Source organism: Rhinolophus hipposideros (genome assembly GCF_964194185.1).
Source record: "Rhinolophus hipposideros genome assembly, chromosome: 8".
Lineage (NCBI taxonomy): Eukaryota > Metazoa > Chordata > Mammalia > Chiroptera > Rhinolophidae > Rhinolophus > Rhinolophus hipposideros.
In genome coordinates this window covers 28,082,482-28,098,593 of record NC_138054.1, presented here as the reverse complement: position 1 = coordinate 28,098,593, position 16,112 = coordinate 28,082,482, and the positions used below count along the sequence as shown (strand labels likewise).

The following is a 16,112-nucleotide window of genomic DNA, read 5'->3' as shown; positions in this document are numbered from 1 at the left end:
TTACACACCCAATTTGATGTCTTAGTATAAAAAAAATGTAAAATATGTCAATACATTTTGTATATTGATAAGCTTTTTGTACTCTATCATATTGAAATCCATTAGTATGTCTTGTGCTTTTAATTTATAGTTTTACCATGTATGATTCTGTAATATCAGGCATTAGTTATTTGGAAAATATTGATTTACTGAGTTATTCAGATTTTCCAAATGCATACTGACAAATTTCATTGTACAATATTTAAAAAATTATTCATTAATACTGCTATCAATTTTATCAGAAAAACCTTTAAGTATTGAGAAGCTGTCAAACTCAAGGTGGTAGATGCAAGTTTTATAAAATTTTAATTTTTTGTGCGAAAGTTTGAATTTTATCATTGCCAATAAATACTTTCACTTATTTTCCTTGAAGTGACAGTTTTACTTTGTTCATTTGTGAGAAAATGTCTTCCAAATGCCCTAGTCTGAAAGCCATAGTTTTTTAATGCCAGTCTTTCTTTCTAGTAAATATAGAAAGTGGCTAATTCAGTTCACACACCAAACACTTACACAATGGCTTTTCCTGGAGTGAACTATACTTCGATATGCAGCAAAATTGCTTTTTGTGTGCTTCCCATTTCACTACACAAATGTCTGAAAGGAAGTGTACTCAAAGGTGGTGATTTAATAAAATTAATTATTTTGACTGCTTCATCAAGTACATTCTTAAGTGAAGGTGGCATTTTTATTTTACTATTTTTTACTACAAGTGTGCAGTGTTGAATACGACTGCTAGTATAGTCTGGTTGCTACTGCCTTGATTTGTGCTATAACACCAGCAGTTTTACCCACCAGTGCTTTTGCATCTTCAGTGCAAATGTCAATACTACAGAAGGCTAATAACGTCTTAGTGTTATTTATGAAAACAGTTTGACCTTGTGGACCCTGTGAAAGAGTCTTGGCAACTTCCAGTGGTCAACAGATTATTCCTTGAGAACTGCTGCTCAAGGGTATATGAAAAATTACTAAAAGTCAGACCTGACCACAAGAATAGTGTACATTTAAGATAGGGCCACAAATAGCAGATTATAAGGCAGAGAGTATCATAAGCACCAGGTAACAGGCACAGACTTCGATAGATATTCAGAAGAAAGATGATAATCAGCTGAGACAATATCGATAAAAAGTGTTCTTGAAAGGATTAGTATTTGAAATGGACTGTAAAAGATTAGAAGAGTTCAATAAGTACTGTATTTCCCCGAAAATAAGATCTAGCCAGACAATCAGCTGTAATGCGTCTTTTGGAGCACAAATTAATATAAGACCCATCTTTTTTCCTTATATTTTTCTGTAATATAAGACCCGATCTAATTTTTCAATAATGTAAGACCCGGTCTTACTTTACTATGAGGACCAGGTCTTATATTAATTTTTTTCCAAAAGACGCATTAGAGCTGATTGTCCGCCTAGGTCTTATTTTCCGGGAAATGGTAGGTATTTGGGGTGGTGGAGGAGAGTATTTCATGTAGAAGCAACAACATGTGGATAAAGAGGTAGATACTAATGGGACTTTGGGAAAATCATTTTATCTCTTTGGATTTTAGTTCTAATATATACAACAAGAAGATTGAATTTGATCATTTAAGTCACTTCCAGGTTTAAAGTTGCAAGATACCATGCAGTGGTTTTGTAAAGTTGCTATTGTCATTATTGTTATTGTTAGACACAGAAATATTTAAATGTAATTAAAATTTATTTAATGTTTTTAAAAATATAAATTAAGGTATTTGTTCTGTGTATATGATTGTATTTATTAGTGCATAAAATTTGGGGGTGGGTTGTAATGAAGACTTTTAAAGGACTTTATAGGAAATACATTCTAAATGGTTTAAAATTTTTTTCATTTTTATAATCATAGTAAATTCATTTTATTACCTCATATTTATTTTTCATGTCAGAGGTTAGGATAGAGGTAGACTTGCAGTGCGCTAAAATATACTTAGGACTCTTATTGTATTAGAATTTTTTAGTGTTTGCATTGCTAGAATTCACATTCCTTCCCTTTATTCAAAGTATTTGAGAATTTAAATATTTTTTGAGTCATTATTTATAGACACAGTCCCACAGATTGGCCCCACTCTGTGATTTTTACTTTTTAAAAATAACTATTTCAATTACTGTACGAAGTAATTAAAATTCAGTTACTTGAAATTGGGCTGCTTCTGGTTTTTTAGACGTTTTGAGAACAGATGCAGTGAACTATACTTGTAACAAAAATTTTCCCTTTTGACATTATTAAATGCTGATTTTTCTTGAGGATAGTAATTATTTATTATTAATTATGTACTCTAGTATCTAACACCAGGCCTTATAGTAAGTAGTACCCTAGTTAAATAAATATTAGTTATATTGAAAATAATTCTGATATAGAACTTTTTAGTTGCTCAAGTTTTTCTTTGAAACGTTAGGTTTCCATAGCAAATCTGATTTTTCAGATTATCATCTGTGTGTTTTTTCCTTCAGTGTCTCGTGTGACTTTAGCTTAAATGTGAATGGTGAATTATTATTTCAGGTGGTTGATGTGAATATCTGGTGTTTTATGCAAAGATTCCAGAAGGAAATGCTGTATTTTACTGACCTTTTGTTATGACTCTCTTTTAGGAATGGATCGTGATTATGGCCCTGGATCTTATGGAGGTCTGGCATTCAAGGATATTTATCTAAAAATTCTTCTTTTGAGTGCCAGTAAAGGTGAGAGTCACTTAATTTTTTTCTTTTTAAACTCTTTATAGGGATGGACCGTGACTATGGCCATGGATCCTATGGGGGTCAGAGATCCATGGACTCCTACCTAAACCAGTCATATGGCATGGACAGTCACAGTGGTGGTGGTGGGGGTAGCAGGTAAATTGCTTAATCACTTGGCCGAATAATTAGAAGACTATAAGATTCTGGATATTTTAATTAAGTAGTACTCCTTTGGCATGTTATGATACTTGAACTTACTATGTGGTGTTGAATAATCACCTTAAATGTTTAAAGGTGTTAACTAATGGTTATAAAAATTATCTCAGAATCACTGGCAGACATTGTTTTAGGAAAACCTCAGATAACGTATCAGTTCAATATAAGAGAGTAAGATTTTATGTCTTGAGCAGTGAATATTTCTTTTCCTTCTTTTACTTCTAACTCCTTATCAATCAGAATGTCCCAAACAAATTATATAAAAATGTTATTGGAAATATTTGTGAAGCTTTTTCTTAATGATTTAAAAAAAAAATCTTTCCTAATGTGTGGTGCTGTATAAAGCAGCAAAGCAGTCTTTGACTAGAACAGGTTTAACTGAACCAGCCTAGCCACATTGTCTCTAAGAAACATTTAAGATAGTTATTTTTTTTAATTTTAGTTTTCAAGTAGGTTGCAAGAGCATATTGTAATAATAAAAATGTTTTTTAAATCATGTCTAGGTTATTTATTGGCAGGTACTACTTACATCAAAAACACTTGTGTTCTAGATAGGAACATTGTATTAAAGCCATGAATACTATACTTTTTGCTTATTTTAACGCACTAGAGTTTAGAATGTATTTATATTTGCTGTTGATACTGTGGAAAGCTTAAACCTAGTTGAACTTCTACAGGCTGTAGGGTTGACCATATTTCAGGCAAAGTGGTTGGGGGGTCTGCTTTTTGAGATACAAGGATTCCTACTAAATAGAAGCAAAACTAGTTAGGAAACATTTTTCATAAATTGAAGGATCTGGATTCCTTAAGGATGGATTGAATGATGCTTACTTTCCTTCTTTCTGCTTCAAGTGTGCCACTATGGTTTATAGTAGAGAAAAATGAACAAAACGAGCAGTTACAACAATTTTGCTAATATAATAGATATTTTGAAAAAATGTAGTTGGAAAGAGGAATCATTTTTGTATGGTCACTAGGATAGGATTCAGAAGTAAATAGTACCTTCTATTTAGTGATCTGTAAATAATTGAAGTAATGTAACACATCTCAATGTTTTAATATATCAGTTATTGCCCTGTTACATTGTAAATATAATGTGCATAAATTATGTAGATGTTTATCGTTTATCTCATGTGTAATTGTGGACCTTTATAAAACTGTGTTGTAAGGTATGAGGCAACTTTTGTAATCCATACTTTGGATTTGTGAGAAGATGATTTGTTTTCCCGTTGACTCTATTAAAACCTTGAGGAGACTGTGTGCTCCCTTTTTAGAGTAGTTTTATAATTTCCTGCCAGGAAATAATTTTTCAAAGAATTGAAGACGTTATAAAATATATTCTTCCTCATCTGCTTTGAAAATTCATATGCAGAGGGTATATGTTGGTGGTCCTTTACTTTTATGTTCTATTTTATGTGCTTAGCCTTCTAGATTTGTTAGATTTACTAGTCTATAAGTGAAAGTGACTGAGGATTGATTATTGATTGACCTTAGCCAAAGTTTGGCAGATTGTCAAATTTTATAACCAGAGATAATTCTCCAAATTTTGACTACTGCAGACATAATGAAGCAGTTTTGTGATATAGATTATTGGGGGTACAAAAGGATCTCTTCTGTGTCACAAGTGGCCTACCTCTGTATAGTCTTCAATTTGTGTCCTATTGAAAGCCAAAATACTGTATATATTTTGTATTTTCCAATATTAGGGATGGATTCAAAGAAAGTTTGAGTAGTTTGTGAATTTTAGCAAATGACTTTTTCCAAGACTAGGGCTGGGCTTAAATAATGACAGACAAATCTTATTTTTAATAAAATAGAAAAGCTGCTAAAAAGCAGATTTTTAAGCTAAGCTTTACTTAACTCAAATCACATTAAAAAACTGACTCAGATAGCTTTCTATCTGGTCTCATGTTAAACTGCCCAGCCCTAATCAAGCGTGAATAAAAGTAGAACTGTGCAAACCAGTATGGTATAAATGAATTTTAGTTGATAAATGTCATCTGATAATTTGTCTTTTGAATTGTCTAACATTAGTAAGCTTACTTTTGTTTTTTCCCTCATTGTGCAACTTTTCCAGGTTTGGACCTTATGAGTCTTACGACTCCAGGTCTTCTCTGGGTGGGCGAGATCTGTACAGATCTGGCTATGGTTTTAATGAACCCGAACAAAGCCGCTTCGGAGGTAGTTATGGTGGTCGATTTGAGAGCTCCTACCGGAATAGCCTTGACTCTTTCGGAGGTAGAAACCAGGGCGGGTCTAGCTGGGAAGCACCTTACTCCCGTTCAAAATTGAGGCCTGGGTTTATGGAGGACAGAGGAAGAGAGAATTACTCTTCCTACAGCAGTTTTTCTTCACCCCATATGAAGCCTGCTCCTGTAGGCTCTCGGGGGAGAGGAACGCCTGCTTATCCTGAAAGTACGTTTGGAAGCAGAAACTATGATGCTTTTGGAGGACCATCAACAGGCAGAGGCCGAGGCCGAGGAGTAAGTACAACAGAATCTTTTCAGATTCTTTTCACTAGTCACTCTTTTAAACCCTTTCAAGACCATGGTTTTCAACTAGAGTAAACACTGTTCATCCCAGTGTATTTTGAAGCAAAAGCTGAGTCATAAGCATAATTTTTAGGTTGCCTGTAAAAGTTTTTCCAGCACCTCAGAAAATAAGTGGCAGTTTGAGATGATTGTTCATAAAGTTTTGCCAAATCTCCCTTTATTAAAAAGGTGAGGATGTTAGGTTTGGTCTAAAAGGGGTTAAAAGGAGTTGCATTTTTCCTTGTAAACACTAGCAATTTTGCTGGTGGGACAGTTCTTGGATTATTGTAAAAGGTAACTGAACCTTTTGGAGTTTTTGAGTAGGTTAAAGGTGCAATGTATGATAAAATGTTTATACTTTGCTGCTAAACTAGCTCCATATCTCTCATTAAACACAGGAGACTGAAAGTTGGTGATAGATGAGGGTAGCTTAGCCATGTTTACATGGTGAAGAAGTTGATATGTATAATAGGTTGTAAAATGATTTGTGGTCAGTATAATTTTGCTAACTCACTCTCTTACAGTATGTCCTATTACTGGGTGTTCTGTTTTCCCTGTGTCAGTAGTTTTATTATAGAGAGATAATTTCCCACCTATACATGTGTATGGCTCCTTCCTAGGAAGTAATATTTTGTAAATTGCTTAAATGAATAGATACACTAGTCTTCAAGTGTTTAATTTCAGGATATGTAGTGTAAAGATAATGCCTATGTTCTTAGGTAACTTGACTAACATGAAATTTTATCTAGTAAGTGTATGTAGAGTGTGGGGTTATTATGTAGTTTGATCATATACAGATTACTGTATTTTTGCTATATGTAAGAAATGTTTTTTTTTCTTTTTTTTTTGAGTCAGTTGCTCTTAATATTCTCTTTGCAGAGGAAAGTACTTCCGATAAAAAAATGTAGTAGAGTACACATTTCTGACTATTCATTAGCTTTTGGTACATCAGTGTAGTTTGTAATACTTGTGTAGAAATTTTGCATTTATAACAGCTAACTCTTATGTAAAATGCATTGCACCTTTAATAGATATTAATGAAGATTTTTCTGATGTGTTTATATAAATTACCTGGAAACACTAATTTATTCAAATCTAGTAGGTTAGATAGATATTCTAAGCATAATAAAGTGTGAGCAACTGGTATGTGGCTGTTCCACCATACTTAACGATTGTAGGTTGATTGAAAATAGTTGGGGTAATAGGCTTTGGGTTTTGAAATTGAAAATCTATTCCAGTTTGAAAATTTGGAAAATATTTAACATTTTCCATGTTGTATATTTATAGGCAAATGATTTTTTTTCTTAATGAGATTTCAAATATTGATTTGTTTCCATAATAGAAAAACAGGTATTCCTTTACTTTGTATTCACCATTCTAGTCTGAATGGACTTTTCTTTCTTTCTTCCTGTTAATGAAGTAGATGAACCAATAGGACTTTCTTTTTTAATCTTCACTTGTACAATTCCCATTGGATCCTTCTCTTCAGATTACTCCTCAATCTTTATCTTCTAAAAGTAAGGTTAGCGGAACAAATTTCTATGGACATGTGGCCTCTTGGTGTAGTGGATTTTGTTAATGACGAGAAGAAGAAGGGACACAAAGAGTCGTTTGGTTGCATGACTCTTCATCTTTAGAGTTTTGCTTCTCAGTCTTCTGGGTCAGCATATGTTTCTCTAGGTAAGAATGTGAATGGAACGTCAGATGCAATTCTTTATCTGAAGTGTGTCTTGGAAGTTGATGCATGGTTATGCTTTAACTCTCCTATTTCATGCTAATGTTCCATCTCGCCTTCTCATTCCCTTTTCCAACAGGGAGAAATCCTAAATGATTTCTGGATCTTTTTTACTTCAAACTTCAAATATGGTCTTCTTTGTGTTTGTTAGTTTTAAGCCAGGCTTTAGTAAAGTAAAGATTTCTTTTAAGGTCTTTTCATGGGAAAACATCAATTAGGAACTCTGAAGAGGAGTTGTCAGAGAGTTGTACAAGTGGTAATATTTTGACAGGCGCCTATGTTGTTTATGATCTCAACAACTTTGAATTGTAAAAATAAAAAATAGGAAATATCCACATTTGTTCTACTGGAAATAAAAATACTAATTCACTGGAATTGAGTTCATGTAATAATTTACAAAGTTTTTCAATGTGTTTATTCAGAGTGGACATGTAAAACTTAGTTACATTCTGGGGAGTTTTCAGGTGAAAATTATTAGGTAGATAACATGTAAATTGTGTATGAATTCATTATCTTTGGATATTATGCTAATATTTCTTGATTTCACAAATTTTCAGCATATGAGTGATTTTGGAAGCATTCATAGACCCGGAATTGTTGTTGACTATCAAAACAAATCCACCAATGTGACAGTTGCTGCTGCAAGAGGAATAAAGAGAAAAATGATGCAACCATTTAATAAGCCCGGTGGAACCTTTATCAAGAAACCCAAGCTAGCAAAACCCGTGGAGAAGATGATTCTCAGCAAATCACCTAGTAAGTAAGAAACCATAATTGCTGTCATTCAGGATACTTTGAATTTTTAAAAAATTCAGTGCTTTTAGATAATTTTTCATGTTTATATAGTCAAACTACATAATAATTATAATTGTAGAAATTAGGCTAGTGAATCCCCTAAGTGTAGTTATTAGTCAGTCATGAATATCAAAATTACCCAAAGTTACTTTTTAAATTTATGTGTCCGGGTCTACCCCTCTTCCCTAAATCCTGATTTAGGGCAGAGCCAGAACATCTGTATTTTTTAAATTGGCCTCACACATGATTTTTGAATCAAATTCCTTTTCTGGGTGTTATATTTATTGTTGGAGGTATTGTTGAGGAAATGTTATGTCGTATTACATAAAATCCCCTTTATAAGGAAAAAGGGAAGAAATGTTTTGTGGATCTTCGTACCAGGAAAAGCTATATTTCTTTTAGAAAAATTAATCTGCTTTTAATCTTCTAGACAAGGTGACTCTTAGAGATAATAATATTTCCATTTGTACATTGTTAAAAAATGGAGAGAGAACTAATTTAAAAATGAAATTAAGAAAACAATTTCATTCATGTTAGCATCATGGAGAATAAAATATTCTGTAAGGACAACCAAGATGGCACAGTAGTTAAACGCTGTGTTCACAACCACTTCAAAATTACAACTAATCTACAAAACAACCATTATTGAGAATCGCCTAAAATCAAGCTGAATTGAAGCCTTTCAACTAAGGACATGCAGAAGAAACTATCTCCAGACTGGTAGGAAGGTCAGAGACTTGGAACGTGCTGGTCCCACACCCATGTGTAACCATTAAAGATTGGGAAGGCTAATTCAGCTGTGGGGGATCCCGCCATCCCCTAAAGGAGAGAGAGATCCCAGCCCCACTCCAGCCCAGTGTTCCAGTGCCAGGGAGAGAAGTCCCCATAATTTTTGGTTGTGAAAAACAGCGTAGATTGTGACTAAGTGAGATAGTGCTGCTGCACTCACAGGTGCTCCTCTTAAAGGGACTGTGCGTGGACTTTCCCACCAACGGAATCACTCGCTCTGAGCTGCAAAGGTGGCAGGAATTGAGTTGTCTGGCTTGGGACGGGGGCTGGAGAGGCAACTTTCTCCTGGATGGAGGAGCTGGCAGAGTCCATTATTTCTTTGTTGAGCCCTCTCCCTTCCTGGCGCACTTACACAGGCGGCCGCCATTTCTGAGTTTTCACTGTTCGGTTGCCCCTCCCTAGCGATTTGAGACCTGGTCCTGCCCTACTTTTGGGCACACTCAGACTGCTTTCAGTGGCTTTTTTGTGTAGACTGCCTGCCTTGGCTCAAGCTGCACTTTCCTAGGGTCTCTCAAAGGTTCGTGGAACCCAGACAAGCAGCATCTGGCTTGAGCTTGCCCTGTACCTCTGGCTGAGCAGCCCTAAGCCAGCACTAGCGACGGTCAACCTTGGTTCCTGGCTTGGCCTCTCAAAGTCTCTTCTAAGCACAGCACGAGAGGCAGCCATCTGCGGATTTCTTTCTGGCTTCCGCTGGGTGGCCCCGGGTGGGACACAGGCTGTGGCTGAAGTAGACCTACAGTGGATCCCCTTCAAGATGGTCCTAGAGCTGGCGTCCCCAGTAGCCAGCTTCAAAACAGCTGGAGCATCACCTAGCTGTCTCCAAGTACGACACAACCAAGGGGAGGATTGGACAGACATCAGAGTCCTGCTGAGGCAGATCCTGCTTTATAGGATCAGCCCCTGCACAGCAACCCTTCCACTGTAGTCAAGGCCAGTCCTCACAACCATTGAGCCTAAGGGTGAGTCCCTCACATTGATGTACAGTTATCAACCAAGGCTCAACTACAAGAGGAGGGCACACACAACCCACACAAGGGACACACCTGGAGCGCACGACTCAGGTGACCAGAAAGACTGCACCACTGAAACCCACAGCACACCTACTACATAAGGCCACTCTACTAAGACCTGAAGACATAGAAGCCCTACCTAATACATAGAAACAAACACAAGGAGGCAGCCAAATTGGTGAGACAAAGAAACATGTCTCAAATGAAAGAACAGAACAAAACTCCAGAAAAAGAACTAAGTGAAATAGAGATAAGCAATCTATCAGACACAGAGTTCCCAACACTGGTCATAGGAATGCTCAGTGATCTCAGGGAGAACTTCATCAGATAGACAGGAAGCATAAAAATGGAGATGGAAACTGAAAAAGAACCAGTCAGAAATAAAGAACACAGTAATGGAAATGGAGAATATATTACAGGGAATCAACAGCAGATTAGATGAAGCAGAGGATCTAACCAGCGATGTAGAAGATAAGGTAGCAGCAAACACCCAACCAGAACAACAAAAAGAAAAAAGAATCTAAAAAATTAAGAGTTTAAGGACAATATCAGGTGTACCAATATTCACATTATAGGGGTATCAAGGAGAAGAGACAGAGCAAGGAATTAAAAACCTACTTGAAGAAATAATGACAGGAAACTTCCCTAACCTGGTGAACAAAATAGACATACATGCTCAGAAAACACAGAGTCCCAAATAAGATAAACCCAAAGAGGTCAACACCAAGACACATCATAATTAAGATGTCAAAGGTTAAATACAAAGAGAGAATCTTAAAAGCAGCAAGAGAAAAGCAGTTAGTTACCTACAAGGCAGCCCCCATACGACTGTCAGATGATTTCTTAACAGAAACTTTGCAGGTACGAAGGGAGTGGCAGGAAATATTCCAAGTGATGAAAAGCAATGACATACAACCAAGATTACTCTACCTAGCAAAGCTATCATTTAGAATTGAAGGACAGATAAGGAGTTTCCCAGACAAGAAAAAGCTGAAAGAGTTTACCACCAAACTAGTATTACAAGGAATCTTCGAGAGACTTTTTTAAGTTGTGAGTGGAGGGTTAAGTATGGGTGAAAAGGGCAGGTATTAAGAAGTACAAATTGGTTGTCACACAGTAGTCATATGGATATAAGGTACAGCATAAGGAATTTAGTCAATAATATTGTAATAACTAGGTATGGTGCCAGATAGGTACTAGATCTATCAGGGTTATAGATGGGAATGGGGTTGGGGACAGGGTGACAAAGGTGAAGGCATTAAGAAATACAAATTGGTAGTTAATACAGTATGGGGAATATGATCAACTGTTGTAAAGATCATGTAACGTGCCAGATGGGCACTGGACTTATCAGGGATCACGTCATAGACTGTGTAGATACCTGACCAATGCGCTATACACCTGAAGAGCTGAAGTAGAATAATATTGAATGTCAACTATAACTAAATATCTAGGTATATGTAGTCATGGGATGTGGAGTACAACGTAGAGAAGATAGTTGATGCTATTGTAACAGCTACATAAGATGTCAGAGGGGTAGTAGCTTGGGGGGTGGGTTATCATTTTATGAGGGGTTTAAATGTCTGTTATGTTGTTTCATACACCTGAAAACATGAAAAAAATATTCTGTAATAAATTGAACAAAAGAAGTGCAGAACTAATACTTTGAAAACTACAAAACATTGTTGAAAGAAATTAAAGAAGACCTAAATAAATGATAAAAAGAAGTTTATAGGTCAGAAGACTTAACATTTGTTAAGATGGTAATACTTCCCAAACTGATCTACACATTCAGCACAATCCTTATCAGCGTTCCATCTGACTTCTTTGCAGAGATTAACAAGTTTATTCTAAAATTCATTAGGAATTGCAAGGGATCTGAAATACTCAAAGCAGTCCTGAAAAAGGACAAAATAGAAAGACTCATTTCAAAACTTAATACAAAGCGACAGTAATCAAGACAACGTGGTACTGGCCCAAGAACAGACATATAGATCAATAGAATCGAATTGAGAGTCCAGAAACAAACTTATAAATCTGTGATCACTGGTTTTTAACAAGAATGCTGAAATTATTTAGTGGAGAGAGAATAGACTTCAACAAATGGTTCTGGACAACTGGATGGCCACATGCAAAAGCCAAAATGCAAGACCTAAATGTAAAAACTAAAACTATAATACTCTTAGAAGCAAACATAGGACTAAAGCTTCATGACTGGATTTGGTAAGGAATTCTTAGTTATGATACGAAAAGCATGAGTAACAAAAGAAAAACATAAATTGGACTTCATGAAAATTAGAAACTTTTGTGCTTCAAAAGACACCATCAAGACAGTGAAGACATCCCACAGAGTGGTAGGAAATATTTGCAAATCATAGATCTGGTTGGGAACTTACATCTAAAATGTGTAAAGAATTTTTGTAACTCAATAAAAAAGACAACTAACCCAATTGAAAAGTGAGTAAAACATGTGAGTACCATTTTTCCAAAAAAGATATACAAATAATCAATAAGCACATGAAAAAAATGCCCACCGATTACCAGGGAAATTTAAATCAAAATCACAATGAGATACCACTTCACATCCACCTGGATGGCTAGAATGAAAAAGACAGATAAGTCTCAGTGAGGATGCGGAGAAATCAGAACCCTTATACATTGCTGGTGGCAATGTAAAATGGTGCAGTTGCTTTTTAAAACAAGTAGTTCCTCAAAAAATTACCATGTGATCCAGCAATTCCACTCCTGGTTATATGTCCAAAGGAAATGAAAACATACGTCCACACAAACAATTATATACAGATGTTTATAGAAGCATTATTCATAGTAGCCAAAAGGTAGAAACGACACAAATATCCATCAATGGATAAATGAATAAACAAATGGGCTATGTCCATATAGTGGACTATTTCTCAGCCATAAAATGGGATGAAGTATTGGTACATGGTACAATTTGGATGAACCTTGAAAAGATAATGCTAAGTGAAAAAAGCCAGTTAACAGAAGTCCACGTTATGATTCTTTTCATATTAAAATCTAGAGTATGGAAATTTGTAGAGACAGACGTAGATTAGTGATTGCTTTGGGATGTGGGGTGTGTAGGGAGTAATACCTAAAGGGTACCAGGTTTCTTTGTGAGGTGATGAAAACTTGTTAAAATTGATCATGGTGATGTTTGCTTCTGTCTGCAAATATACTAAAAACCATTTGATTACACACTTTAAATGGATGAATTGTATGATATGTGAATTATATCTCAATCGAGACTTTGTTAAAAAAAAGTTCAGAGCCAAATTACTCTGTTATTTTATTGTATTTTGTTTTTTTAACTTTGTATTGTAGCTCTAAATGAAATCAAGTACATTTGACCAAATTAGGTTGTCAGGATTCTACATAAATAAAAGCTAAAGAAATGTCTTTTCAGCATTCTCTGTGATAATAGTAAAATAATATCCAACAAATATTTTGCTTGTACACTGAATTATTTTTTGTTATTTATATTTATTTTTGCCTAGATGACTGAGAAGTGTTTTGTCTTTCCAAGTTAGGTGATGTTGCAAAGGTTCAAAAACTGTTCTCTTCTTTAGAATTAAATTTTGATTACCTAATCTAGTAGTTGGGTTGGAGAAGGTTTACATAATTGTAATGAATGAATATTCCAAAAGTTTTCTGGTCAAATTTTTAAAATATTTTGCATACATTTTAAAAACTAAGATCTGTTGAGCATTACAATGAATTTAGTAGAGTGTATTTCTTTGATGTGGGAAGTACTAAACAAGTGGTGCTAGCCTTCAAATAATTATTTAAAAAAAGAGGGAGAAGGAAAAGAAGCAAGGAGGCCTCGATAAGTCCTAGTTCAAAATGGTATTATATATTTTTAGATACTGACAGTATGTTTTGTTTTTTGAGTTTTATCTCCATTTAAATAGCTCAAGGATTAATACATGTATCCATTTTGATAAAAGTGGGATTGTAGTTATTAATCCAGTAAGCTAGTACTTACTGAATGTTTACTGCACATTAGGCTCTGTGTGAAAAGGGTATAATGTGAATTATTTATGTAATTCTCACATCAGCCTGCTCAGGTGTAGGTATGCCTATCAAACTGTTCTCAGCTGAGAAAATAAGCACAGGGTAGATAAATAACTTCTGCCCAGGTCAAACAACAGGTAAATGGCACAGCCAGGAATTTTTCCAGGACAAGTGTTGCTCTAGAAACCCTTCACTTAAACCTCTATGTGATTGTAACAGAAAATTGCTTTGTACTGTTATAGATGCATTAAGATAGCTATAATGTTATAATTAGAAAAAAGTTGTTTTTCTAATTATAACTTTCTAAAAACCAACTTTTTTCTAATTATAACATTATGATATCTTAATATATCATATTTGAAAAATTGAAATTAAAAATGTCTGATTCTTTCCTCAAAATGTATGAACTAGAATATAAAACTCTGGACAGATTTAAATACTGTTCTTAAATCTACTTTTCTGCCATGTTTTGCAAATTGATATCTATATTGTATAACAAAAAATAATAACAATATTCTGGAATTCTGGACACCTGATACTAAGTCAGTGGAATGTATGTTGTGGGGATACCTTTTATACTTGTATTAATCGGTAGGTTGTTGTTTACCAAATTTTGTAATCTAGACATTACTAGAATAGGCAATTCAGTTGATTCTTTTGGGACAGAGTCCAAAGATATATTTTGCAGGTATAGTTAAGTAAATATTGCAAAGTTTGATACAGAAGTTGATTTTCAATTAAAGCAGATATATGTTATCTAACTTTGTTTTTTTCTTTTTAACAATACTTGAGAATAGTGTAGTGTAGTTAAAATTAAAGCCAAAATTTTGTAGTCAATTCAGGCTTCACTGTCAAGTGTGACATGGACATTTTGAAAGGTATCTGCTGAATATTCAGAAACAAGAGGTCTTATTATCCTGTAGTAGAGACTATATGGTTTGTTGAAAAACAGTAGAAAGGAATCATATTCTGTTATTTGGCTGGAGGTACGACATATATCACAGCTTTGGCATATGGAAGGGAAATGAAATGCTAGTTCGAAGACATATACAAGTAGATTTTCCATAGAGTGAGGGTTTTAGGTAAACTGAATGAGGATATTGAAAATGGTTAATAAGAATATGCATTTAAACTCTTATAAAATGATGAAAAATAATCTAGATACTAAATTTTAAGTTACTGATTTTATATAATTTTGAAACATCCCACTGTATATATAGCAAGTGCTGCTTAAAAATTTGTTTACTATTAAGTTTACAAATCCCCAAGTATTCATGATTTTGTGTTAGGTATTTGTCCAAACGTAATCTTAAAGGAGAAACAATGTATAAAAGGAAAAGTTTCAGGGCAGATGAGTTTTGTTGTTGCTGTCTAAAGTTAACTGTATTATAATAAAGAACCTGCTCACAATGAGATACCACTTCACACCGTGTGAACTGGATGGGCATAATAAAATAAAGGAAAATAGCAAGTGTTCACTGGGATGTGGAGAAATTGAAACCCTCACACATTACTATTGGGAATGTAAAATGGTGCAGCTGTTGTGGGAAAGAGTTGGATGGTTCTTCAAATGATTAAACGTAGACCATATGACCCAGCAATCTACCCCTGAGTATATACCTCAAAGAATTGAAAAGAAGTATTAAACAAAAGCTGTACACAAAAGTTCATAGCAGCATTATTCACATTTGCCAAAAGGTTGGAAATGATCCAAGTGTTTATTAACAAATGAATGGATAAAAGAAAATGTGATATCCACACAATGGGATGTTATTCAGCCATAAAAAGGAATGAAGTACTGATACATGGTACAACATATGGATGAACCTTGATTTGAGACCATTATGTTAAATAAAAGTAGCCAGACAAAAAAGGTCACATGTTGTATGATTCCATTTGTGGTGAAATATCCAAAACAGGGAAATCTGTAGAGACAAAAAGCTGATTAGTAGTTGCCAGGGGCTTGGGGAAAGGGTAAGTGGGGAACGACTGCTTAATGGGTATGGGGTTTCGGTTTGGGGTGATGAAAATGTTCTGAAACTAAGTAGTGATGATAGTAGTTGCATAACATTGTGATGTACTTAATTCCACTGAATTGTACACTTGGAAATGGTTAAAATGGTAAATTTTGTACCAGGCATTTTATTACTTTATATTAAAAATAATATTTTAACAGAGAGGGAACTGCTTTTGTTTTAGAATTTATACATTTAAAGAAATTTTGGGAAATCTGCTATAACATATATGAGTTTTTGCATCCAGGACTCTCCAGTGTTC

The 16,112-nt window shown here is 34.7% G+C and overlaps 1 protein-coding gene across 1 annotated transcript in view; it reads left to right on the top strand.

The window, feature by feature from the left end:
• The window catches only part of ZNF326 (zinc finger protein 326), a 40,905-nt gene that overhangs the window by 7,464 nt on the left and 17,329 nt on the right, over positions 1-16,112 (top strand). Inside the window, exons 3-6 of the mRNA XM_081054999.1 lie at positions 2,641-2,676; positions 2,772-2,883; positions 5,021-5,426; positions 7,767-7,965. Coding sequence (XP_080911125.1) covers positions 2,641-2,676; positions 2,772-2,883; positions 5,021-5,426; positions 7,767-7,965 — 753 coding nt within the window. The remainder of the gene's footprint in view (positions 1-2,640; positions 2,677-2,771; positions 2,884-5,020; positions 5,427-7,766; positions 7,966-16,112) is intronic.